Raw genomic sequence first — 26582 nt, 5'->3', positions numbered from 1 at the left:
TGACTGCGCCTGCGCTAGCTCTTGGGCTTTCGCGGGGGCTGCTGGGGCGTGAAAATCGGGGACGCGCTGGGGTGCGCGCAGCCGTGAGGACGCGCCTGTCTGCTTGCGCGCGCTGGAACCCGGACTCTTGAGTGGAAACCGAAGACGCACGTGGGAGGAACGCGTGGAGTATGAAGAGGCAGGGAGCCTCGTCTGGGCGGAAGCGAGCCCGGATACCGTCCGGGAAGGCGGGTGCGGAAGGGGGCGGGGAGGGGGCGGTTGGCCGACTTCGCTCCCGGGTGAGGGCCGGGCTCGGCGGGGGTTCCGGCCAGTGGATTAATCGCGATTTCCCTGGAAGTACTTTCCCCTGCTCCTTACAGCACCCCCCCACCCCGCCCCCGTGCGGTATATTCTGTCATTCCGGCTTTAAACGTGTGGAAACCCGGAGGCTGGTGGCGAGAGTGGCCCGGCTCTGGAGCCAGATATGTGGGTTCGAATCCCGGCGCCACCACATCTCGTCGTGCGACCGTATTCAAGTTGGTTAACTTCTCTCCGCCTCGCTTTTTCCTTCTCCACGGAGGATACCAGTACCCCTCACGGCACCGCTGTGATGGTTCAGTGTCGAACGCTGAGCTCAGTGCCAAACCTGTGGGGGCCGCTTAATAACCTGTAGCTTCTGCGGCGGGGTCGAGGATTGTCCCTAAAGCCACACCCCTCCCGAGTGGCAGAGCTTAGCTGCCCCAAGCCCGGAGTTCTTCCTAACGGGCCAGGGTGCGCTGGCATGGCAGGTGTTAGGGGATTTGGCAGGTCCGTCCTCCGTAAACTCTTGGTTCCTCCAAACTAGCAGTTCTCAAACTTTTTAATCTCAAGACCCTTTGGCCCTCTTAAAATTATTCAGACCCTCAAAGACCTTTTATTTATATAGGTTAAATCTATCGATATTGTCCACGTTAGAAATTAAAAAGGAATTTTTTAAAATTTATTTTTATTTTATCAGACAGGAATTTTAAAAATATTTATTAACTAGAAAAAACCATAATAAACCCATTACATGTTAACACAACATTTTTTATGAAAAAAATCACCATTTTCCTGAGGAAACAAAAAATAGTGAGAATAGTGCCAATGTTTTGTATTTTTGCAGATCTCTTTAACATCTGGATAAATGGAATTCTCATGCCTGTTTCTGCATTCAATCTGACAGGTCAAGTAGCCTCCCCAAAACTCCACTGTGCTTGTGAGAGAATGAGAGTGAAAAAGGCAAAGTCTCAGTATTACTATGAAAATAATTTTCACTGTATGGACTCTGAAAGTGTGTTAGAGTGCCCTAGTCCAGAGTTAACTGGACTACCCTACTTTGAGAACTGCTGCTCGAAACAAATGTCCTCTTCTTTGATCCCTACAAATAACTTCTTTTTTTAGGACAATTGCCTTACGCTTTTTAAAAAAAATTTTTTATTTTATATTGGAGAAGAGTAGATTAACAATGTTGTGTTAGTTTCAAGTGTACAGCAAAGTGATTCAGCTATACATTTTCATGTATCTATTCTTTTTCAAATTCTTTTCCCATTTATGTTATTACAGAGTATTGAGCAGAGTTCCCTGTGCGATACAGTAGGTCCTTGCTGGTTATCTATTTTAAATATAGCAGTGTGTACATGTCAATCCCAAACTTCCAGTCTGTCCCTCCCCCCATCCTTCTCCCCTGGTAACTGTAAGTTTGTTCTCTAAGTGTGCATCCCTACCCTCTCCTGGCCAAGGTTGAGCCACGAGATTTCGGGATCTTAGTTCCCCTAGCAGGTATTGAACCCGGGCCCTGGCAGTGAAAACGCCGAGTCCTAACCACTGGACCGCCAGGGAATTCCCACCAAGGTGTTTTCTTGTGTGAGGCAAATGGTACCCCTGCAGCACTGTTCAGTTAGATTGATCTGACAGCTGGTGTGGGTGGCTATCAGGAAACCCATGGAATTAATGCAATGCTGTTGGTTGAGAGCACAGAGTGTCACTTAGCTCTTTCTGATAGTCTTCTCTTAAATAAATGAGGCAGTTACATTTTGATGTTAGTGGATGATAGATTTTGGTTTTTCAAATTGAAAATTGATTTTAAGACTATAAAAGCAACATTGGGTAGAAAAAAATCAAGCAATATAGAAAAGTAAAAAGAAGAAAGTAAAAGTAATTTTAAATCTCACCACCTAGTAGTAACAATTATCAGTATGTGCTGAACATTCTTTTAGGCATTATTAAGTATGCATTCAGTAGTTTTAATTTTTTTAAAAAGTATGTACTTAACTTACAGAAAAAATTCAAAACTGTTTTCATCACACTCTTTAGTGTAAATACATGAATTTTTATGAATTTATAAATATTCAGCCTTTAGTAAATCTTCGTGTGTCTATCGTGTACTGTGGTAGACAATGTTCTTACTGTGGGTAATAATAAAGATTTCTCACATAAAGACTTTACTTAGGAAGTTTAGGTCAAGTAAGAGTGATCAGACACCTATCTACATAAATAATATGAGAAAATAATGTTTTAAAGAGATAGAGTTAGTGTTTTAAAGAGGAACATATAGTTTATGAAGAGTTATATGAGTTCAAAAAAGGGAGATACAGTTTCCTACTTTGGGAAAGAGGAAATATCATGGAAATGTGATTTGACATGAACCTTGGAAGATTTTTGCATTCAAAGATAGATCTGGAAGCACTGTGGATTGAGGAGATGGCATAACCAAGAGCAGGGATGGGGATCAGGGGGAACTTGAGGCATATAGAGGAAATAATGTATAGTTAATTAATGACAACTAGTACTTTTTGTACACTTAGTGGGTACTGTACACTTTAAATGAATTAGCTCATTTTATCCTCACTACTCTGAGGTAGGTACTAAAACCTACTCTGTTTTATAGAAAACTTAGGCTAAGTAACTTGTCTAGAATCACACAAATCAGTTGTCTGGTCAGGATTTGAGATCCATCCCTGCTCTTAAACATACATACCTAATGAAGAAGTTTAAACATATTCTGCAGGTGGTGAGAAGCATGGAAAGAATCTTGACCTGGAATATGATGATGAGGTCTGTGTTTTAGGAAGATTAACTTGGCATTCAGTGTATATTTTTCTCAGTATAATTTCTTTTTTTAAAAATTTTATTTATTTTTTTATACAGCAGGTTTTTATTAGTTATCTGTTTTATACATATTAGTGTATACATGTCAATCCCAATCTCCCAATTCATCCCACCACCACCCCACCCCCCTGCCACTTCCCCCCTTGGTGTCCATACGTTTGTTCTTTACATCTGTGTCTCTATTTCTGCCTTGCAAACCAGTTCACCTATACCATTTTTCTAGGTTCCACATATATGCATTAATATATGATATTTGTTTTTCTCTTTCTGACTTATTTCACTCTGTATGACAGTCTCTAGGTCTAGCCACATCTCTACAAATGACCCAATTTTGTTCCTTTTTATGACTGAATAATATTCCCTTGTATATATGTACCACATCTTTATCCACTAGTCTGTCAATGGGCATTTCTCAGTATTTCTTATACATATGTCTGTGTTTTTATTTTGTAGTCCAGAGGCATCAATTTAACAATTAATATGGTGTTTTATTGCATTCATGAGCCCTAATGTACTTACATACTTTACTATTAGACATTTGAATTTTGGCAGCAAAATGTAAAATATTTGTGGTCACTTGTCTGGATGGATAGTATCATCATGAAATTTCATTGTTCTCTGTATATTTTAGGAGCAGCAAATGGGTTTCTTATGGAAGTGTGTGTTGATTCAGTGGAGTCAGCTGTAAATGCAGAAAGAGGAGGTAAGAGAAATTAGAAAATGATGGCAATTGGCAGTCCTTTTAAAAGTCTGAAAATGAATCCTGTGAACTGACCTTAGGAACCTTTGTGATCTCTAAGGATCTCAGTAATCCTTTTGAAAACAACCAACCAACTAGAAAACCTACTGATCGTCTAGTCTTACTTCCCCAGTAGGTTACATTTTGAGTCAGGTATCCATAACAGTGCTTACGAAACAACTTTTTTTTTTTTAGTTTTTAAAAAATTTTTATTTTTGGCTGCGTTGGGTCTTCGTTGCTGCATGCGGGCTTTCTCTAGTTGCGGAGAGCAGGGGCTACTCTTCGTTGTGGTCAGCGGGCTTCTCATTGCAGTCGCTTCTCTTGTTGTGGAGCACGGGCTCTAGGTGTGCAGGCTTCAGTAGTTGTGGTGCATGGTCTTAGTTGCTCTGCAGCATGTGGGATCTTCCCAGACCAGGGATCTAACCTGTGTCCCCTGCATTTGCAGGCAGATCTTTAACCACTGCGCCACCAGGGAAGCCCTAACCAACTTTTTAAAAATTGAACTTCGCAAAGATTTAGTTTTTTTCAGGCCACAGATTTTAGAGATTTGATGCTTTTTTCATTGTGAGGACTTTTTTTTTTTTTTTTTTTTTTGCGGTACGCGGGCCTCTCACTGTTGTGGCCTCTCCCGTTGCTGAGCACAGGCTCCGGACGCGCAGGCTCAGCGGCCATGGCTCACGGGCCCAGCCGCTTCGCGGCATGTGGGATCTTCCCAGACCAGGGCACGAACCCGTGTCCCCTGCATCGGCAGGTGGACTCTCAACCACTGCGCCACCAGGGAAGGCCCCATTGTGAGGACTTTTATCATTATCTTTTTTTTTTTTTGAACATCATATATTTTACCTCATGGTTTCTTTTGCACCCTGAACTTGCTTTAACAGGAAGCACAGGAATTCCCATCATCTCAGAGTCAGAAAATTTTTTAAACTTTATTATGGAAAATTTCAAACATATACGAAAGTAGAGAGAATAGTATAATGAGTCACCATGTACCCATCAGCTTTAATCATTTTCAGTACATGGCCAATCTTTCATTTATATTGGGGGTGAGCAAACTTTTTTGTTAAGAGCAAGACAGAATATATTTCTGACTTTGCTGGCCACGTTTGGTCTCTGTCATATATTCTTCTTTGTTTTTTTAAAAAATCCTTTGAAAATGTAAAAACCATTCTCAATTTGGCAATAAAAAAAGGATGAAGTGCTGATCAAGCTACAACATAGATGAATCTTGAAATATTATTCTAAGTGGAAGAAAGCAGCCAAAAAATACCACATATTGTATGATTTGACTTATATGAAATATCCAGAATAGGCAATTTTTTTATGGACTGAAAGTAGATTGGTGGTTGCTAAGGACTGAGGAGCATGGGGAGAAGGGAAAGTGACTGCTGAAGGGTGTGAGGTTTCTTTTTGGGGTGATGAAAACATTCTAAAATTGGTGACAATGGTTGCAAAATTCTGTGAGCATACTAAAAACCATTGAATTTTACACTGTAAAAGGGTGAATTGTATGATATGGATCAGTTGTATGAAATGTATGTTTTTTAAAAATACACGAAAACAGGACTTCCCTGGTGGCACAGTGGTTAAGAATCCACCTGCCAATGCAGGGGACATGGGCTTGAGCCCTGGTCCGGGAAGATGCCACATGCCACCAAGCAACTGAGCCCATGTGCCACAACTACTGAGCCTGTGCTCTAGAGCCCTCAAGCCACAACTACTGAAGCCCACTCACCTAGAGCCTGTGCTCCACAACAAGAGAAGCCACCACAATGAGAAGCCCATGCACCACAATGAAGTGTAGCCCCCACTCGACACAACTAGAGAAAGCCTGTGTGCAGCAACAAAGACCCAACACGATTATAAGTAAATAAATAAATTTTAATTTTTTTAATTTTTTTTTTTTTTATGGTATGCGGGCCTCTCACTGCTGTGGTCTCTCCCGTTGCGGAGCACAGGCTCCGGACGCGCAGGCTCAGCGGCCACGGCTCATGGGGGCAGCCGCTCCGCGGCACGTGGGATCTTCCCAGACCGGGGCACGAACCTGCGTCCCCTGCGTCGGCAGGCGGACTCTCAACCACTGCGCCACCAGGGAAGTCCAGTTTTCGTGTGTTTTAAAAAATTTATATATTGGGCTTCCCTGGTGGATTTTTAAAAATTTATTTATTGGGCTTCCCTGGTGGATTTTAAAAATTTTATTTATTGGGCTTCCCTGGTGGATTTTTAAAAATTTATTTATTGGGCTTCCCTGGTGGATTTTTAAAAATTTATTTATTGGGCTTCCCTGGTGGCGCAGTGGTTGAGAGTCCGCCTGCCGATGCAGGGGACGCGGGTTCGTGCCCCGGTCTGGGAAGATCCCCCGTGCCGCGGAGCGGCTGCCCCCGTGAGCCGTGGCCACTGAGACTGCGTGTCCGGAGCCTGTGCTCCGCAACGGGAGAGACCACAGCAGTGAGAGGCCCGCATACCATAAAAAAAAAAAATTTTTAAACAAAAATACCCAGTTAGTTTTCAGCTTTCCCCAATTGGCTCACACAGTTTTCTTTTACAGTTCTTTGAATCAAGTTATAAACATATTTTTGATAGGTCTGTTTCAATCTATGTTTCCCTTTTTTCTTTCTTTAATTCTTTCTTTTCCTTATAGTTTGTTAAAGAAACTGTGATTTTCATTTTTTTTAAATTTAATTTATTTTATTTTTTTTTTAAATTTATTTATTTACTTATTTATTTTTGGCTGCATTGGGTCTTCATGGCTGCACACGGGCTTTTCCCTAGTTGCAGTGAGCAGGGGCTACTCTTTGTTGCAGTGTGCAGGCTTCTCATTGCGGTGGCTTCTCTTGTTGCGGAGCATGGGCTCTAGGCACGTGGGCCTCAGTGTTGTGGCATGTGGGCTCGGTAGTTGTGGCTCGTGGGCTCTAGAGCGCAGGCTCAGTAGTTGTGGTGCACAGGCTTAGTTGCTCCATGGCATGTGGGATCTTCCTGGACCAGGGCTCAAACCTGTGTCCCCTGCACTGGCAGGAGGATTCCCAACCACTGTGCCACAAGGGAAGTCCCGAGATTGCTATTTTTTTAATCAATGAAGAGTCAGTGTTCCACTGTGGTCAATCCAGAAACTTCTTTATTCTAAATCACTTCCTTGTACATAGAGAAGCAACCCTATAATACAAAATTTTAAGACACCTAGCTTAACTTGAATTAACTCTTAAATTTGACTATCAGTAACATAATGTGGGTTGCAGAATATAGTTGGGTTTAAAAATAGAGTTTTACTCTAGTTTTATAATTTAATTTCTCTCAGTTTCTAAGACTCTGTTCTATATTTAGAAAAAAATGTTAAGTTTGCTGTTTAGTAAGAGATTATTTTGGACAATAACTTTTGAGCAATGCTTTTCAAAATTTTTCTTAACTTTTTAATTAAAAAAATTATTGTGCTTAGCAATGCTTTTCTTATTACAGGTGCTGATCGCATTGAATTATGTTCTGGCTTAGTGGAAGGAGGAACCACACCCAGCATGGGTAAGTGTCCATTTTTCGGATTTTCTCATAGGAGTTTATAGGGCCTGGAGACAATTGATAATCTGTTTCATTGGGATCTTTTACTGAAGTTACTAACATGTTAACTATGCCATGGATATTGTATCAGTTAGAAGTGTTTATGGTTGCAGATAAACTTGTCTATCACAGATGTGATCAAATAGATGTTTTTTTCCCTTATATATCATAAAGTTGAGATTAAGTTACTGTTAATATTGGTTCATAGGCTCTGCAGTAATGTCAAGGACCGTGGTTTTTTTTTATCTTTCCATTCTGGCATCCTTGGTATACTGACTTTTGTCTTCATTTCACCCCTCTTAGTCTTTGTGCTGTTGTCATACATTTTTCTTTTACATATGTTAAAAACTCCACACTGCATTGTTATTATTTTTGCTTAAAGAGCCAGTTATCTTTTAAAGAGACTGAAATAATAAGAAGACATCATATTTACCCATGTGTAATTAACCATTTCTGATGCTTTTCCTTTGTATAGATCTATATTTCCATCTGGTTTCATTTTCCTTCTGCCTGAAGTAATTCTTCTAACATTTTTTGTAGTACAATGTGCCGGTGATGAATTCTATCCCCATTTTTTGAAACATACTTTTGCTGGGTGTAGAATTCTAGGTTGACAGTTTTATTCTGCCAGGACTTTAAAGATGCTTCTCCACTGTCTTCTTGCTTGTATTGTTTCTGACAGGAAATCTGCTGTCATCCAAACCTTTGTTCTTTTCTGCATAATTTGTCTTTCTCTTGGTTACTTTTAAGATTTTGTTCTTTATTCTAGGATTTGAACAATTTGATTATGACGTACCTGAGTGTAGTTTTTTTCATGCTTCTTGGACATGTGCATTTATACTTTTCATCACATTTGGAAAATTTTCAGCATTTAATGTCCTCCACTCCCTCCTTCAAAGACTTCAGCTAACTTACTTAAGGCTGCTTAAAGTTGTTCCACAGCTCACTGATAAACTACTCTTAAAAAAACCTTTTTCTCTGTTTCATTTTCTATAGATCCTATTCCTTTGTTTTCAAGTTTACTGATCTTTTCTCTGCAATGTCTAATTGCTGTTAATCCCACCTAGAGTATTTTTCATCTCACACACTGTAGTTTTCATCCCTAGATATTTGAGATTATTGTTATATCTCTCATGTCACTTTTTAGCTTTTTTGAACATATAGAATAAAGTTACCATAGCTATTTTAATGACTTGGCTGCTAATTCTAACATCTGTATCAGTTCTAGGTTGGTTTTTTTTGATTGATTTTCGCCTAATCATGCATCTGTTTTCCTGACTGATAATTTTTCATTGTATGCAAGATATTATGAATTTTACTTTGCTGGGTACTGGATATTTTTGTATTCCTATAAATATTCTTGAGCAGTTAGGTATTGGAAACAGTTTGTTCATTTTGGATTGGGTTTTTAAAATTTGTTAAGTGGGTCTGAAATAGTGCTAGTCCCCACTACTGAGGCAAGACCTTCTGTGTACTCTACCCAGTGCCCCATGAATCTTGAAATTTTCCTATGTGGTGGGAACAGGCATTATACCTGGCTTGGTGTGAATGACAGGCACTATTTCTTCTAATTCTTTTCAGTGGGTCTTTCTCTAGCTTTGTGTAGTTTCCTTGCGTGCATACGCCAATCGGTACTCAGCTGAATATTAGCGGGAAAGGGGTGTGTGGTTCTGTGCAGATCTCCAGGGTTCTCTTTCTCTCCTCCCTGCTATTCTCTTCTGTGAACTCTAGCCACTTGGTCTTCCTGGACTCTAAGCTTTGTCTCCTCAACTCAGAGAATTCTCTCGCCTCCACCTGGGTTCCCCCTCCCTATGCTGTGTCCTGGAAAACTCTCAAGGTAGTAATCTGGGTCATTCAGAGACCTCACCTCATGTTTCCCATCTCTCAGGCAACATTATCCTTTGTTGCAAACCATTGTTTCATATGTTTTGTGTGTTTTTTGGTTTTATGGGTGGAAGGGTAAATCCAGTTCCTGCTACTCTGTCTTAGTCAAAAGCCCAAGTCCCTATATGAAATTTTGACTCCTATATTTTACTCTGAGATGGATGATAGCGTTATTTAGTATAAAAGGTTTATATATGCAATGGCCTTTTGGACTCTTCTCTCTAAAATAAAGGAGGGTGTTCCCTGGCCACTCTGTGAAATACCTAGAACATACCTGTTATTTGAGTGCAGTCTGTTTTTTGCAACAGCAGTCATGTATGATTCATTACTTGGTGATGGGCACATTGCTATCCCATGCAGAATTGGGGTTCTTGTAGCAAGGAAAAAGACGTCAATTCACATTGGGTAAACACTAATAGTGCTTGCCACAGATCTTATACCATTGAGTGTTTCTGAACTAGCCACGAATTGTGTCAAATTTGGGTACTTTTATTCATAGATCTCCTCATAAAGTCACAAATAAGTACAACGTCGCTCCCTTTTGCATATCTTTTATTTAAAAAAAAAGACTTTGCTAAATATCTTTGTCCATTAAGGAATCATAAACTTTAGAACTATGTAACCATCTCTATAGTAGGTTTTAAATAGAGCTGTAATCATTATGAAGGAGAAACCGGATCTTAGGGAATACACTGGCAGAACATAGAGCCTGGTAGTTATTACACTTTCAAAGGTCACATTACAATAAAAGAATTTAGCTGAGTCAACTGACAAGTGCTTTTAAAATGCGGTAACTTCCTTCTATTTTCTAAATTGCTTTTTTATTTACCCTTGATTTTCTTATTATGTAACTTTTACTATATGTATATTTTTCTTCTCAGTGTCTCCTTTTTCCTTTAGATCCATCTTTCTATGGTTTATTACATCCACTCTTCCATTTCTTGTAGAAGTGATACACCAGAGCAAATGTAAAAGACCAGTACAGTAATATTTTATTGACTTCCTTGAGCTTTTAGCTCACATTTGAATTTTAATTAGTCTGCTCTGTTCTTACAGGTGTCCTTCAAGTAGTGAAGCAATATGTCCAGATACCAGTTTTTGTGATGATTCGGCCACGTGGAGGTGATTTTTTATATTCAGACCGTGAAGTTGAGGTGATGAAGGCTGACATTCGTCTTGCCAAGCTTTATGGTGCTGATGGTTTGGTATTTGGGGCACTGACTGAAGATGGACACATTGACAAAGAACTGTGCATGTCCCTTGTGGGTAAGAATTTGTATCTGAGACCAAAAAGCCTCTAACGATGATTGCATTGAATACTCCCAATATAGAAAAACGCAATCACAAAACTGACTTTTCATTCACACCTGCAGGCACTTATACTAACCTATTTTAAACACTAGCTATTTAGGTGTTTTGGGTAGAGACTATGTGTGACATAGCCCTCCTGACTCAGTTACTATAGATTGGGTTCTGCTACTGTTCCTATAGGGTTTAAGGGAAACTTACCTTGATTCCTTTAATCACAGCACCAAAAAGTTGAAAAGCTATTACAGTTGGTGAGGATGGGGAGATGTAGAGAGGACAGAAGCAAACTACCTATATTACTAGGCCAGAGTATTTCTTGAAGATTTTCAGAAGGGTAAGTAATAGATGTAATGCTACCCTTATAGTTGCCAGATCATATAGTTTTTATTTGGTGCCTCTAAGGAGTGGATGACTTTTTTTTTTTTTTAATGAAAATCAGAGATTAATGGAAACAGGACTTTTGGATTTGGAAGGTTGCCATTTTTTTATTCTTTTAATTCAGTGTCTTCACTTAAGAAAGTATTAAAAAGTTCATTCTAACATGGAGAATTCTGTAAATAGTAATCAGTGATGATCTCTTCATTCATGTTGTCATGTGATTTTCTTTATATAGCTATTTGCCGTCCTCTGCCAGTCACTTTCCACCGAGGTGAGTCATTTCCATTTTAAAAGTTCTCTTGAACGGTGTCAGTTTTCTCATTTCACCAAATGCCACAACCTTTTTTCTGGAACACAATTATATAGTGTCGTTACAGTGTTACCAATTGGTTTTTTAATACTGATCATGGGACTAACAGTTGTAAATTTAGAGATGCACAATTTCTAGAAAATATGAAGCCTTAGTTATAAAAAGTTGTTAAAAGCAGAAGGTGGTGGAGGTGGCATATAATAGAGGGACAGAGTAAGCATTGCCTACAAGTGCGTGTGCTTGTCACAGCTTTTCAAGCAAGAATCCTGAGATTCATTTTCATTAGTTTGCCTCAGGTCATGTGCAGTCTCAAAAAGGATAAATCACTATGGCCAATGAAAGGAAATGTTCTGCTTGCCTTAAGCCAGATAAGATCATTCTGGAGCTAGGAGTGAGGTCAGCTTTCCCAGATGAATATAAGATTCATGGGCAGAGAGGGGGTGGGTATCTGATGAAGAATTGGGTACTGTTAGGAAGAGGAGAGAAGAAATAGGTGCTGGATCATCAATGAACAGATGTTCACTATAGTGCACAAAATTATTGTACATTATTGATAGCTTGTCTGCATCAGAATGATTTCTAAAAATATCTGATAATTTTATATGAAAATACTTTTTATCTCTAAATCAGGCAGTTACAATTTCCATACATTTTTGCCTAGCATTGGTGAAATGGAGGAACAAGTGTGAATTTTGCCTTCAGAGGCACTGCCATTGCACATGAAAAGAAAGAAGTCTTCAATTTTTTTTTATTTGATGATATGCATGAGAAATTATTGAACTTTTTTTGTCCTTTTGAGTAAACATCCAAAGATTAGGATGAGAGTGGACACTAGGATTTGCATCCATTTATAGAAATTAGATAGAAAGCATTTGTAATCCTTGTTTCTTTATGAAATGAGTAACACCAGAAAACTTTCTTGACTTGCTGTTTAGCAATGCTTCTCATAAACTAGCAATAACTAAAAGATGTTAGATGGCTTAAAAGGCAGAACTTTGAAGCTAGCCAAAAAAAAGAAAAGTTTTAAAATATGAGGTAATTTAAATTAGTAAACATTTATCTGAAAAATATATAGTTTAAAATTTGATATGCTAAATAATTCAAAATAAACCCACCATATAGAATATATTTTTCTGTTCTTAAACTAAGAAAATCATTTCAAAGTTTTTGTCTTTTCCTTCAATAAATTTAGCAAAAATATTTCCATGTTTTTATATTGTCCTGGATTCCACGTTTTTTTCACTCATGTATTTAATATTATGACAGTGTAATCACTGAGAAGGTACTGCCACCAAAAAAGGAAAATCCTCTGTTTTACATTTAGCTGCCTACATACACTAAACCGTGAAAGGAAGGGGTCTACCACCTAACTTACCATAGATTAGCACTTGCGTATCATGTAGCAGTGCTGAGAACCAAAGCAGAAGTAGTTTTCTTTGGGGTTCCTAGTGCCAGTTTCCTCAGTGAGGAGAGAAGTCTCTTAGAAAGTAGGATGGAACTGAAACCTCATATGGTCTGTTGTAAACAACTATCCTTATACTATGAGTCTTGAGTACATGGGATAAATGGATTAGAATAAAATATTAGTCAATAATGAGAATGTGAACCAAGGCTTTTTCTAGAACCGGTGAGTGTAATGTTTTCATTCTGTTTGTCCAGTTTGTTTGAACCCTTAGAGCAGACTTTCCCAAATTTGAGTCACTTGCCTGTTATGTTTACAATTTTACCATATCCAGGGGCTACTTGTGCAAATTTATTTAATAATTTTCTTAAAATCTTAAATAAATTTATTTTAAAGAGAAACTTTATAACTAATGAAAATGGAAACTTTTCACTTCCAATCTGCATTTAAGTAAATGCATCTGTTCAAATGCGTACCATTGGTGGCATGCTGACTGTGGTATGCTGGTAAACTGGTTCTCAGGAAAAAAGAGCCCTGATTTGTAGCATTTGTTGATTTCTGTGGTTTTGTACTTTCACCTTGACTAATTTCAGCTGCCAATGGATTGACAATCATGCTTGCAAAATTCCTGAATATTTAACAACTGACTCTTGCAAGCCAGGACAAGCTAGGTCCAGCATACTGCTGTGTGTATACTACATTTTGGAAAGCACTGTATTAGAGATATCTGTTCAAAATTCAAGTCAGTTTTATTTATTTCAGCCTTTGACATGGTTCATGATCCAATGGCAGCTCTAGAGACTCTCTTAACTTTGGGATTTGAAAGAGTGTTAACCAGTGGATGTGACAGTTCAGCACTAGAAGGACTACCCCTAATAAAGCGACTCATAGATCAGGTACACACAATTTCCTTCCTTTCTTCCTAAGACTGTTGTGGTTACTTCTGATATTCTGCTGTTCAACGAGGTTGTGAAACTACATATTACTGACTTTGTGGTTACTCCATAGCAAGCAGAAAATAACATATTTTATAATTTTTATTTCTTTCACATGAGCATTTTTAGTAGCCAAGGCTCTTAAGATAGAATTATAGACAATGCCTAAATAACTGATGTAATTTGGATAACCACAGCAAATTTTACCTTTCTTCTGCCATCAGTGTTGCATAGTTTAAGCCATATCTTCTTACTGTCAACCTATGTATGTATACTCAGCGGTTCCCACATAAAATTTGAGAAAATTATCATTTCAAGGTGAATTATAAAACTAAAACTGGGACTTCCCTTGTGGTCCAGTGATTAAGACTCCACGCTTCCACTGCAGGGGGCACGGGTTCGATTCCTGGTTGGGGAACTAAGATCCTGCATGCCAGATGGCACGGCCAAAAAAAAACTAAAACTGTATCCTTCTCTCATTTCTCCCCAACTACCAAGATAGGAGGAAATACATTTTTCTCTTATATGATTTCCTCTTGTGAGTTCGCATCATTTGTAGAACAGTCAGAAGATGGCTTTGTAATTGTATGTCTGTGTTTTTCTGACACCAGTCCAGAGGCATTCTAAGCTAGTGAGTATGGACTTTGAGATGAGAATGTTCTGGATTTGAGACAGGTTTGACACTTGCTGTATAATGTTGAGTAGATTACTAGCGTTTAAGCCTCTTTCCTCGTGTGAAATTGAGATAAGTTTAATATCTCCTATTTAGGGTTGCTCTGAGGATTAGTAGAGATCAGGTAGGATTGGTAGAGATAAGAGATAATGTAAGAGATAAGAAAGGCTCTTGGTAAGACCCTTCGCAGAGGGCTTGATATGTATTAGAGTTTAATACATTTTAGTGTCTAATTATTATTACTGCTATTATTAATAATATTATTTAGTGTTTTTGTGTAGACATCTGCTTATGTTTACTTTTCTATAACCATGAAAATAATTTTCAGAAATTTCACCTGAGGATCAGATAAATTTTTATAGACTGGAACTTACTGATTTTATAAATATTTATTAAGTATATATTAAGGTGCAGGGCATTTACACTATGGTGGTGACCAAGGGGTGCCTGCGCACGCGTGCGTGTGTGTGTCTGTAGTCACTGCCCTTACAAACTAGTGTACAGCAGGCACTTTTAATAGAGTACTATATAAAAAAAAAGTGCTGTGGGAGCACATTGGAGAGGAATTAACCCCAGATTTGAGGGACTGGGATTAACAGTAGTTAGCTTCCCAGAAGAAAAGAAATCCACACTGCAATGTCTTACTCATTTGAAGGATGATTAGGAGCCATCAATGTAAAAGGGAATAGGGAGAGGGAGAGTCGGGGGAATGCTCCATGTAGACAAAATAGTATATGCAAAGACCTAGAAACAAAAGTGACCATAGTTTATTAAGATATTGGAGAATGACTGTAATGTTGAATGTGAAGAGAAGAATACTGTCCAGAGCCTTGAAAACTATTTAAGAATTTGTATTTTATCCTTGGTGCACTGGGGAATCCTGAAGCGTTTTAAAATAGAAAGATTGATGAGTCAGGTTTCCATTTTAAAATGGTTACTCAGTATGGAGTAGAGAATAATTGTTGTAGTCATATATTGCATTTCAAAATATTTGTGTGTGTGTGTGTGTGTGTGTGTGTGTGTGTGTGTGTGTGTGTGTGTGTGTGAGAGAGAGAGAGAGAGAGAGAGAGAGAGAGAGAGAGAGAGAGAGAGATTTGTAGTTTAATCACTGGTTGGCAGGAAGAGCTGGGTTAAATATGTTTATACACTAACTTGACTTTTTTTAAGTAAAAATTATATGTATATATAACAGGTGTACAACATGATGTTTTGATATACAGAATGAAATGGTTACAGTCAAGATCATATTCATCTGTTCATATAGTTAACTTGTGTGGCATGTGTGTGTGGTGAAAGTACCTGAAATCTACTCTCTTAGCAAATTTTTAATATTCAGTACAGTTTTATTGACTATAGTCATCATGCTATACATTTGATCTATAGACATACTCATCCTACATAGCAACTTTGTATCCTTTTACCAGCATCTCCCCATTTCCTTCACCTCCTCACCCCTGGTAACCACCATTCTATTCTCTGCTTCTCTGTATTTTACTTTTTTAGATCCCACATAGAAGTGAGATCATGCTAACTTTACTTCTTGAAGCAGTTACTTTGTAGTATAATATACTGGTTAAAGCATAGGATTTGGGATTAGAAAGGTCCATAGACCTTTCTATGGAAGGTCTAAATCCTGGTTTTGCCACTTATTAACAGTGACCTTGGGCAGTTTACCTAACCATCCTAAACTGCAGTTTCCTTACCTACAAAGTTAGCATAATAATAGTGCCTACCTCATAGAATAGTTGTGGATTACTTCAGCACAAGGTCTGACACTTAGTAACTGCTCTGTATTGGTAAATCACTTTGATAGCCTCAGGTAAGCATATAGTACTAAATAATCTTTTATGGAGGGCCAAAAAAAAAAGTGATAGTATTCATCTCTTTAAACATTTGTCCATGTTTTAGAAAGCTTTCAGTTGGAAGAAACAGTTACAGTAAATATGACTTTTTTTGCTCCTAAACTCATTTCAGCATTCTAGATAGTAAATATTTAGTTTTGTGGGTATTTTGCTGATGTCTGTTTGAGGATACTAAATAACCTTGTTTCACTTATTTCTCTAACAATTATTAAATTTTATGAAATAGCCCCCTCTCCCTTTTACTCTCTATTTCATTTCCTTGTTTTATATTTTTCATTGTATGTTTAAATATTTATATCTTATAAATATACCTATCTGTTGTCTGTTTTCATTGAACATGAAAGCCCCATGAGAATAGGAACTTTCTCTTGCTCATGATGTCAGGGAGGAAAAACTTTTTCTTTACCCTCTTTTTTTTTTTTTTTTTTTTCTTTACCCTCTTTTTTTTTAAAAAAAAAGTGAACCCTCCTAGGTTCAGTATTGAAGGTCCTGCAAATTAAACTGACAAAAGATAGATTTGCAAGAAAACAAGATTGTAATCATGCGTGTATGTATGTATGGGAGTTCACAAAGAAATGTGACTCAAAGAGGTGCTTAGAATTTGGGGCTTATGTACCATCTTCTAATAGGTGAAGGAGGGGGAAGAGAGCACTTAGGGACTTAGAAGTGGAAGGAGAAAGGGCCCTTATGGGAAAACAAATGACTTTTTGGAAAGATTATTGTATCCTTAGAAGAATAGATGGGAGATAGGATAGTTTTATGATATTGTCTGTCTGGGTGTGGTGCTGATGAACTGCTTCCAGTGAGGGGATTTATGACAGTTGAGTTCTTTTTGAGTTCTTTTGGGAGGCTCTGCTTTTAGGCAGATAAGGAATTTCAGCCTTTAGCTCAAAATAATTTTTATGCCACAGTGGCATATTTTGGACCCCTTCAGTCACAGTATTCTCCATACCTACAACAGTGTCTGGTACACAGTAGGCACTTAATAAATATTTGTTGGATGGATGGAGGAGTGAGTAAAGTGACATTTAACAAACACTTTCATGATAGAGCAATTTGATCAGGGTATTATTCTGCAAGTTAGTGAGCTTGTTATAACATTATATGTTATTTTTATTCTGTCATTATTACCTACCTGCCACTAGAGTTTCCACTGAGTATGCATTTATAAAAAGGTGATTTCCTTTTGACTTTCAGTGATACTGGGTATATCACCAAAATTTATTTAGGAAATGGGATGAAAATTAGAATAAAAGTAAGGAAATTTCAATACCTATTATCAGAAGTTAAATCAATTCATATAGTCCAGTTTTATTACTTAATATCCAATAAAATGGACCTATAGTTTTGTTTAATTGGTATAATAAGCTAGGGAATTTAGTTGAGGATACATGATTTGAACAGATTTTTTTCTAGTAATTTACGATTATGCTATACTCTTTCTTTTCTGCTGAAATCTTACTTAAATTCAACTGCTTCCATTCCATCGCATGCCAAGAACTCAGAATTAGTGTTATTTTTCAGTAGTGGCTTTTCTTTTTTTTCTTTTTAAAAAAGTTTATTTATTATTTTTGGCTGTGTTGGGTCTTTGTTGCTGCGCGCACACTTTTTCTAGTTGCAGTGAGCGGGAGCTACTCTTCGTTGCAGTGCAGGGGCTTCTCATTGCGGTGGCTTCTCTTGTTGAGGAGCACGGGCTCTAGACGTGGAGGCTTCAGTAGTTGTGGCACATGGGCTCGGTAGTTGTGGCTCGTGGGCTCTAGAGCACAGACTCAGTAGTTGTGCATGGCCTTAGTTGCTCCACGGCATGTGGGATCCTCCCAGACCAGGGCTCAAACCCGTGTCCCCTGCGTTGGCTGGCATATTCTTAACCACTGCACCACCAGGGAAGCCCCCAGTAATGGGTTTTCCTAAGGTGGTATGATTACTTAGTATTTATATTTTATTCTCCTATTCTTTGTGTTTGTAACAGTACATGTCTTTAAAGCAATACAATAAAATAACCTTTCTGGGTAGAAAGAGTTATTATGCTGAACATTTTACTTACCCAAGATCCCAAAGAAATAGAAAGATCTATTGAAAATTAGATACTAGTAGTAACTTAATAAATTAAATATAGTTATGTTTCTGTTTTGCTGCCTTATTATCCCATGTAAGTGAAGGATATTAAAATTGTTTTTTTTTCTTTTTTCAGGCAAAAGGCAGGATTGTGGTAATGCCAGGTATTTATTTATCTATCCGTTTACTAGTGTAACACTATAGTGAGGAAGAGCAAAAGAGGCAGGACAGTATGGGCAGTAGTATTAGTACATGGTGTTCTGAAAGAATATATAATTTGATTAAAATGTTTAAGATTGGGGGATCTGTGCAGCAATTTAAAACTTTATATGAGGAACACTCTAGTTAGGGTTTCACTCAGAGAAGAGCAAATAAGGATTGGGGTTTCTCCATGTTTGCTTTCCCATAGTATACAATTTTGTGAATGTAGATGTTCATTTCTGGTGAGGCACACCAAGTTTGATGCTGCTACACTGCATTAGAGCCAAATGTCCTAGTTGTTGACAAGGTATAAGCAAACATAGGTGATATCCCTGGATAATGTAATACTCAAGTTTCTGAAAATCTTTGATCACGAAATTCTTCCTTGTAGTCAGAACAGTTGGATCACATACTCCTAATGATAACTGTAAGATCAATGAAGTACATAATGGCTCATTAGAAGTCAACAGTTTTTAAAGAATTAGATAAGATGACCTAGATCCAGAATGAGATGAATATAAAAACAATCTTAATTTTTACTTATTAAATTTCTCAAACGTATAAAAAAGAAAACAGCATTATGAATACTCATGTACTCAATTTCTAGATTTAACATTTTGTCACATTTGTTTCATCTTTTTTTTATCCTGAGGTATTTTAAAATTAAATTCAAGGCATTATGACATTTTCTCTTTATACATCTCTAAAAAAATAAGGGCATTTTACTCTAGCCGCAGTACCATTATCACATCTATCAAAGTAAACACTAAATCCCTAATACCATTTAATACTCAGCCAGTACTCTCCTTTCTCTAATTGTACCCAGAATGTTTTTTATAGCTGATATGTTCAAACCAGGATCCAATCAAGGAACAAGTATTGCACTTGGTTTTTTATCTTTCTTAATATCTTTTAATATAGAAGTTTTCCTTTTCTTCTTCTGCTTTAAAAAAAATGACATTTAAAAAGTTTGAACTACTGGGCTTCCCTGGTGGCGCAGTGGTTGAGAATCCGCCTGCCGATGCAGGAGACACGGGTTCGTGCCCTGGTCCGGGAAGATCCCACATGCCGCGGAGCGACTAAGCCCGTGAGCCATGGCCGCTGGGCCTGTGCATCCGGAGCCTGCGCTCCGCAACGGGAGAGGCCACAACAGTGAGAGGCCCGCATACCGCAAAAAAAAAAAAAAAAAAAAAAAAAAAAAGTTTGAACTACTTACCCCATAAAATGTCCTAATTTCTGGATTTATCAGATTGTTTCCTTTTGATATTGTTTAGCATGTATTTCCTAGACTAGCCTCTGTATTTTCCTATAAATTGCTTTTTTAGATTCTGGTTAAATATTTTGGTAGGAATACTTGATGGATAATTCTGAATACTTCGTATTTCATCACATCAAAAGGCATACAGTGTCTGGTTGTCTTAATACCAATGATGCCAAGACTGACCAGAGGTCAAAATGGTGATAGTGAGACATAGCCCAACTTTTAAAAAGAGGCCAAACAGATGGATAGTGTCAGAAATTTAGGAAAGCTTTGACTTGTAGCAAGTCCTGAAACATGAGCAGACAGAAAGCATATATTATTTGTTGAGACCCTTAGTAGATTAATCAGGGAATGTTAAAGAAACTTAATTGAGTCTGATGCATTTCTATTTAAGACTAAATATATTTATACTTGACACCTAATACCCAGCCTTAGACAGTTGTTAACGTAAGATTGCCTTTGCTTTATATGTAATTATTAAGTTATGTGCTATGTGCAAGGCACTATTTGGGATACAGAGTTACACAAGAAACTGCTTCCTCAAGAGGCTTACAGTCTTAGGTGAAAAGATGTTATATCCAAAAATATTTGTGATTATTTAACAAACCTTACCAAGAAAATGCTAATTATATGCCAGGTTCTATGGTAGGTGTAAAAACACAGAAATGTATATGAAGTAATCCTTCTACTTGAGGAGCTCACCAAATAGATCTGTAAACACATTATAACAATTTCATGTAAGTAATTACCAGCAAGTAAAAATTCCTGGGTAAGTCAACCTGAATGCCTAATGAGTGTCCATCATTGGGAAATATAAAGATAACTAGAACATAGTAGCTCCCCTCTAGGGACTTTCATAATGAAGCTTACAATATAATTTAGGCTCCAGTTTCCTTATCCTTATAAAGAGAGGATATTGAACTAGCTGTTCTTTCAAGTCCCACCTGTTAGTCTATGTTTGGAAAATGTATCACTTATGTTCTGATAACTGAGCAACATGTGTTTCAGTGGCCAGATAGTTTGTTATTTATTAGAAGGAAATAATGTATTTGTCTTTTAATCCTTACAAGTTTGTGAAGTAGGCAATACTATCCGTCTTTGGTAAAAAAAATTGAGGCTCAGTGGATTTAAGTAATTTATCTAAGATCACATAGCTGTGAAGGGCCACAGTGGTAAAGCCAGGATTCCAATCTAAATCTGACTTCTCAGTCTGTGTTCTTTCTGCTTCTTACGGCTCAGCGATATTACTGTACCACCAAGAAAAAGAGTTAATGAGTCTGAAAGAGTGTGTAAGTCAAGTTATTTTAGTAGCTTGAATAGCTTGAGATAAAAAGTACATATTTTAACAGTCATTTAAAAATATGTATTGGATACGTCCTATATATTAGGAGAGAGTGATATAAAGATGAATAAGCTGATTTTATATTTATAATCTGGTATCAGTTCAGAATATTATTATTTATATACAGACGTTTAAGAAATTGTTCATTAAAACAAATGCGTCATAAAATACTTGATTGTGCAGCTTTAATAGAGTAGAATCAAATTCTTCTGTAAAATGAAACAAAAAGTTGATATTTTAATAAATAAGCTGTGTAACACCTTGCATTATTCCCATTTCCAGTGAAATCTGTGTGTTCATCAAATCCTGGGCCAGAGAAAGAACCTTGGAGGTTTTCTCTTTGAGATACATTTCTGAGGCTTTGCTTTTGTGACTTGTTCCTCAAGTCTATCTTACCTTTCATTTCAATATGATTTTGCTTTAATTGAGGGGAAGCAGGGCTAGAGCACTCAGTGATTTTCCTTGCCCTAGAGTAATCTTTATAGATTTAAAATCAGTAATGTACAGCATTGTTATATAAACCAGTGGGCATGTAAAATTCTGTCATAAAGTTTCTTTGACCTTATATTTGTTCTTCAGAGTCTGTAGTCTTGCCTTTTCATCATCATTTTTTTCTAAATTCATTCAAGCTGAGTAAAGAGAGAATAATTCTCAAATCAATGAGAAATTTCAGTATGGAGGTTCCAGGTAGAGTTGGCAGTCATATTATTCATTAAATCTTATATGAAAATCTATTCTATTTAATATATTACTTATTCTTTCCAACAGGGGGTGGCATAACAGACAGAAATCTACAAAGGATCCTTGAGGGTTCAGGTGCTACAGAATTCCACTGTTCTGCTCGGTTGGCTAGAGATTCAGGAATGAAGTTTCGGTAAAAATATATTCTTTGACTCCTGCAAAAATGAATGCGATTAATCTTTACTTCCCCAAACAGGAAAACCTTAGTTGATGGCATGATTAATGAATGGAATGTTGTGATTAGTATGTAAGTATTACAGTCATTTTTGAAGTTTTTTAACTGCAGAGTGGTTCTTTCCCTCCCTGCCTTAAATAAGCAGGCTCTTCTGAACACAGGCTAACCTTCAAAGCCTTAAGGCATTGCTGAATTTAGACCAGTTAATAATAAATTATAATTCAGCAGCTAAGCTTCAAGTGAATTAGATATGTATGTGTGGCCATTCACCTGTGATTTCCTTTAGCAAAGTTAATAACTATGGTATAAGGATGGAAGAGCTGTAGTCATTTTTATCTTTCCTACTGTTAATACTTAAGTCTTTCCTCACCTTTGCTCTCTATTTTCAGTTATTTTATTTTTATTTTTTAATTTCTTTAAATTTTATTGTTTTTGGCCACACTGCACAGCTTGTGGGGTCTTAGTTCCCCCAACCAGGGATTGAACCTGCACCCTTGGCAGTGAAAGTATGGAGTCCTAACCACTGGACTGCCAGGGAATTCCCCATTTTCAGTTATTTGGAAATTATATCACTATTAAGGAATTTAAACTATTATGTGTTTTTTTATTATACTTGAGAGAACTCCTATAATTTAATAGTTAATTGTTGATTATTTCTAAGTTGGAAAAAATGAAATGTGAAAGAAGCAAGAGCCTTAGAATTTATAACTCCAGATATAAAATCAGGTATACTGTCTGATAGATTTAGATATTAGATGTTTCAAGTTATTAATAAAAATTATGAAATATAGTAGTTCAGGGTCCTTGACCTAACTTTGTTCTTGAGCCATGAAATTGCCTATAAAACGAAGTGCCAGTAGGAGGGCTCATTTAACAACTTATGTAATTACCTGTTCCTTTATTACTTCTATTGCAGAAATTCCTCTGTTGCTATGGGAGCCTCTCTTTCTAGATCAGAATATTCTCTAAAGGTAACAGATGTGACCCAAGTAAGAACTTTGAATGCTATTGCAAAGAATATTCTGGTTTAGCCAGACCTCTCTGAGAGATATGGGTATCACTGGACAAAGGTAGAAGAATAGTCTACAATTCTCTGACACAGCTTTAACCTTCTCTGGCCAGGACAGTCACAGTCTTTGTTTTAAGTCTTATATTACCATGGAGAATGTTTCCAAGAAGAAAAAGAACTTGAAACAGATTACAGTCATTTCCTTTGCTTAATCTTGTCGACCATCTCCATCATCGTGGTTAAATCTGGCCTACGCTTCTTCCACAAACGGAGGCTTAGTCTGTTTTCAGTGGAATTAACTGATGAACTGGGAAAATTCAACTGCAAGGTGGGAAAATTCAACTGCAAAGTATGAAAATTCAACTCAAATGTGACTTCATGGTCAACTCAGTAGCAGTATTTTGCCTTTTCATTTGTAAAATAAAAATTGCCATTCTATTATGGTAGAGTCTCTTACTCATCTGTAGCCAAGTATTAAAGGGAGGATATTTTGAAATTTTTTCTGTATGTGCACAGGCCTCCAGACACGCAGGCTCAGGGCCCAGCCGCTCTGCAGCATGTGGGATCTTCCCAGACCAGGGCACGAACCCGTGTCCCCTGCATCGGCAGGCAGACTCTCAACCACTGCGCCACCAGGGAAGCCCTATTCTCTTTTTATTATGTACTTTTTGGATCCTGGGCAGGATGCTAAGGATATAGAGTAAATGGTATAGCATAAAAATTCCTAGACTTGGGAAGTGGGATGTAAAAGTTCCCAGGCTTAGAAAGGCAGAAGTGATCTCTGTTGTTCATCAGGTTACTTCTACCTCTGCTCCCAGATAGAGAAATGGCTTAACTATGAGGTTCATCTGACAATGTACAAAGATCTATAGAGAATTGGGGGAGGTTAGGAAGGTTATCAGAATAGCTGTTTCTTTCAGATGAGGCCACAGATATGAAGACTGGATTCTAGTGATGAAAATTGCTTTTCCTATGGGCAGGTCCCAAATGGTGAGGTTCATTTCTAGTTTTTTCTGTCACTTCCATATTTATTATCTCATTTTACACAAACACTACTCTGGTAATAGAACTGATGCTTCTGTATTAGAAGAGTAACTGAATCATAATATGAAGAGCTTGCCCTTGGTCATGAGGCTAGTTAGTGGAGCCTCTATAAATAGCATGCACAAATTTGGGTACCAATGAATGTGTATACCAAAAGCCTTCCCTTTGTTTTTAATGTGCCCCTTCCCTCACTTTTATTTATTTATTTATTATTTATTTTATTTATTTTGGGTGCATCGGGTCTTAGCTGTGGCATGTGGGATCTTGTTGAGGCATGTGGGATCTTTTGGTGTGGTGCGCAGGCTCTTCGTTGTGGTGCACAGGCATCTCTCTAGTTGTGGCATGCGGGTTTTCTCTTCTCGAGTTGTGGCGTGCGGATTCCAGAGCGTGTGGGCTCCGTAGTTTGTGGCATGCAGGCTCTCTAATTGAGGCACGTGAGCTCAGTAGTTGTGGCATGCGGGCTTAGTTGCCCCACAGCATATGTGATCTTAGTTCCCCGACCAGGGATCGATCCTGCGTCCCCTGCATTGTAAGGTAGATTCCTTACCACTGGACCACCAGGCAAGTCCACCTTCCCTCACTTTTTTTTTTTTTTTTTTTTTTAAATTTTAATTTTTTTTTTTTTCTTCCCTCACTTTTAAATCTTAACTTCTTTCCTCACTTTTTCAGGTACGATTTCAACATAGAATATTTGCCAAGGAATTTATGAGAAATGAGAGGCAAACTATTTAAAAACCAATAATAACCTCAGTGGTTTCTGTTAATAGTTTTAATATTGGCTTTGGAATATAGAAAGAGACATGTAAGTATCATGTACACATGCACACACATCATGTTTAGTATTTTGGCCTAACCCTCCCCCATGCTTGAACTTCACTGTATGATCCTCCAGAGATAAGAGCAGGCTATGTTATTATCTCTATTTTATTTAGACAGATTAGCTAGGGATCTGAGAGGTGCTATGAATTGCTCAAAATTTAATAACAAATTAATGTTGTTTATAAGACTTGAATGCTAGGCTACTAACCTCTAAGTCTTATGCTTAAGGGATGCTTCTGGTATCTGGATGTAGTACAGAGAGCAATACTTCTGGGCAAATCAGACACACCTGGAATCATATCCTCGCTTCCAGTTTAAGTTAACTTAATTTTTTTTTTTTTTTTGGTATGCGGGCCTCTCACTGTTGTGGCCTCTCCCGTTGCAGAGCACAGGCTCCGGACGCGCAGGCTCAGCGGCCATGGCTCACAGGCCCAGCCACTCTGTGGCATGTGGGATCCTCCCGGACCGGGGCACGAACCCGTGTCCCCTGCATTGGCAGGCGGATTCTTAACCACTGCGCCACCAGGGAAGCCCTAAGTTAACTTAATTTTTTGAACTTTAATTCCTTTATTTTTAAATCAGGAATAATAACTAAACTATGGCTTCTGGTTTAAGGATATATTAAAACACCAAGTACATAGTATGTACCCATTAAAGTTCTTTTCTTCTAGGTTAGTTTCCTAGTATCAGTCTTTGATAGTTTAAAAGTCCTCCCAGGAAGCTAGGTGTTAAGTACTGAAGCCGATAGTTTGTGCCCTCCACTATGTGAATACAAAAGAAGCATAAGGTAACCCCTTACCTTGATTTTATTTTTCTACACATAGTCCTGTTTTAAAATATTTATTCATTTCATGTATATATGTCTTCTCATTAATATTATAAGTATTTTGAGACTAGGGAACCATGTCTTCATATTTTTATATATTTCTCATTACAACCATCAGTTGTGTACTCATACTGTTGATTTACTTTGCTAGTGGATAAAAAGCACTGGATTGAGAATCAGGATTACTCACTTTGGGAACTATGCTAGATATCTTCAGTTTGCCCCATCGAGATCCACTTTTCACTTTGTTCTGTAAACTGAGTCCAGCAACATAAAAAGGATTACAGTAAGTCCCCTACGTATACGAGTTGTAGGTCCAGATTGTTCTTAAGTCCAACAAGTTAGCCTAGGTACCCAACTAACACAATCGGCTATATAGTACTATACTGTAATAGGTTTATAACACTTCATACAAATAATACATAAAAAACAAACAAATACAAAAAGAGAACTTTTTTTTTTTTTTTTTTTTTTTTTTTTTGCGGTACGTGGGCCTCTCACTGTTGTGGCCTCTCCCGTTGCGGAGCACAGGCTCCGGACGCGCAGGCTCAGCGACCATGGCTCAGGGGCCTAGACCGTGGCATGTGGGATCTTCCCGGACTGGGGCACGAACCCATGTCCCCTGCATTGGCAGGCAGACTCTCAACCACTGCGCCACCAGGGAAGCCTGGGTGTGAGTTTCTTTTGTGGGTGGTAAAAATGTTCTAAAATTGATTGTAGTGATGGTTGTACAACTCTGTGAATATGCTAAAAACCACTGAAAAAAAAAATTAAAACCACTGAATTGTGCACTTTAAGTGGGTGAATTGTATGTAATTTATATCTTAATAAAGCTGCTTTTAAAAAGTAAATGTGAGAGAGTTTTAAATTAGATTAAATTAGCTTGGACCTTTTAAACCTGAAAGAGACCAAAAAGCTATAGGGTCTGCCTGAGATGTGGTCAAGGGCAGAGAAAGAGTTT

General features: G+C 37.8%; 1 protein-coding gene across 4 annotated transcripts; it reads left to right on the top strand.

Moving 5' to 3' along the window:
- The first annotated feature begins 5 nt into the window (after window positions 1-5).
- CUTC (cutC copper transporter) lies at window positions 6-26039 on the top strand. Of its 4 annotated transcripts, none has more exons than XM_067024884.1 (10): window positions 13-231; window positions 1124-1183; window positions 3740-3811; window positions 7301-7360; window positions 10337-10402; window positions 11202-11237; window positions 13441-13574; window positions 18340-18367; window positions 21776-21881; window positions 22840-26039. In XM_067024884.1, the coding sequence occupies exons 1-10, from the start codon at window positions 171-173 to the stop codon at window positions 22952-22954; spliced, it is 738 nt and encodes a 245-aa protein (XP_066880985.1). In that variant the 5' UTR covers window positions 13-170; the 3' UTR covers window positions 22955-26039. The 4 variants fall into 4 exon arrangements, with proteins under 4 accessions (XP_058910771.1, XP_066880985.1, XP_066880983.1 ...); XM_067024882.1 differs by having other exon boundaries at window positions 10337-10546; XM_059054788.2 differs by lacking the exon at window positions 1124-1183 and having other exon boundaries at window positions 6-231; window positions 10337-10546.
- The last annotated feature ends 543 nt before the right edge of the window (window positions 26040-26582 follow it).

Source organism: Kogia breviceps, chromosome 2 (genome assembly GCF_026419965.1).
Source record: "Kogia breviceps isolate mKogBre1 chromosome 2, mKogBre1 haplotype 1, whole genome shotgun sequence".
Lineage (NCBI taxonomy): Eukaryota > Metazoa > Chordata > Mammalia > Artiodactyla > Physeteridae > Kogia > Kogia breviceps.
This window is presented reverse-complemented; position numbering and strand designations above follow the sequence as displayed.

Bases quoted from the DNA above. Each gene is read 5' to 3' on its own strand.
- CUTC (XM_067024882.1), top strand. From the start codon at position 171: ATGAAGAGGCAGGGAGCCTCGTCTGGGCGGAAGCGAGCCCGGATACCG. The intron at 11,238-13,440 runs GTGAGTCATTTC...TATTTATTTCAG, and splicing joins GCCAGTCACTTTCCACCGAG to CCTTTGACATGGTTCATGAT. The intron at 21,882-22,839 runs GTAAAAATATAT...CTTCTATTGCAG, and splicing joins GATTCAGGAATGAAGTTTCG to AAATTCCTCTGTTGCTATGG.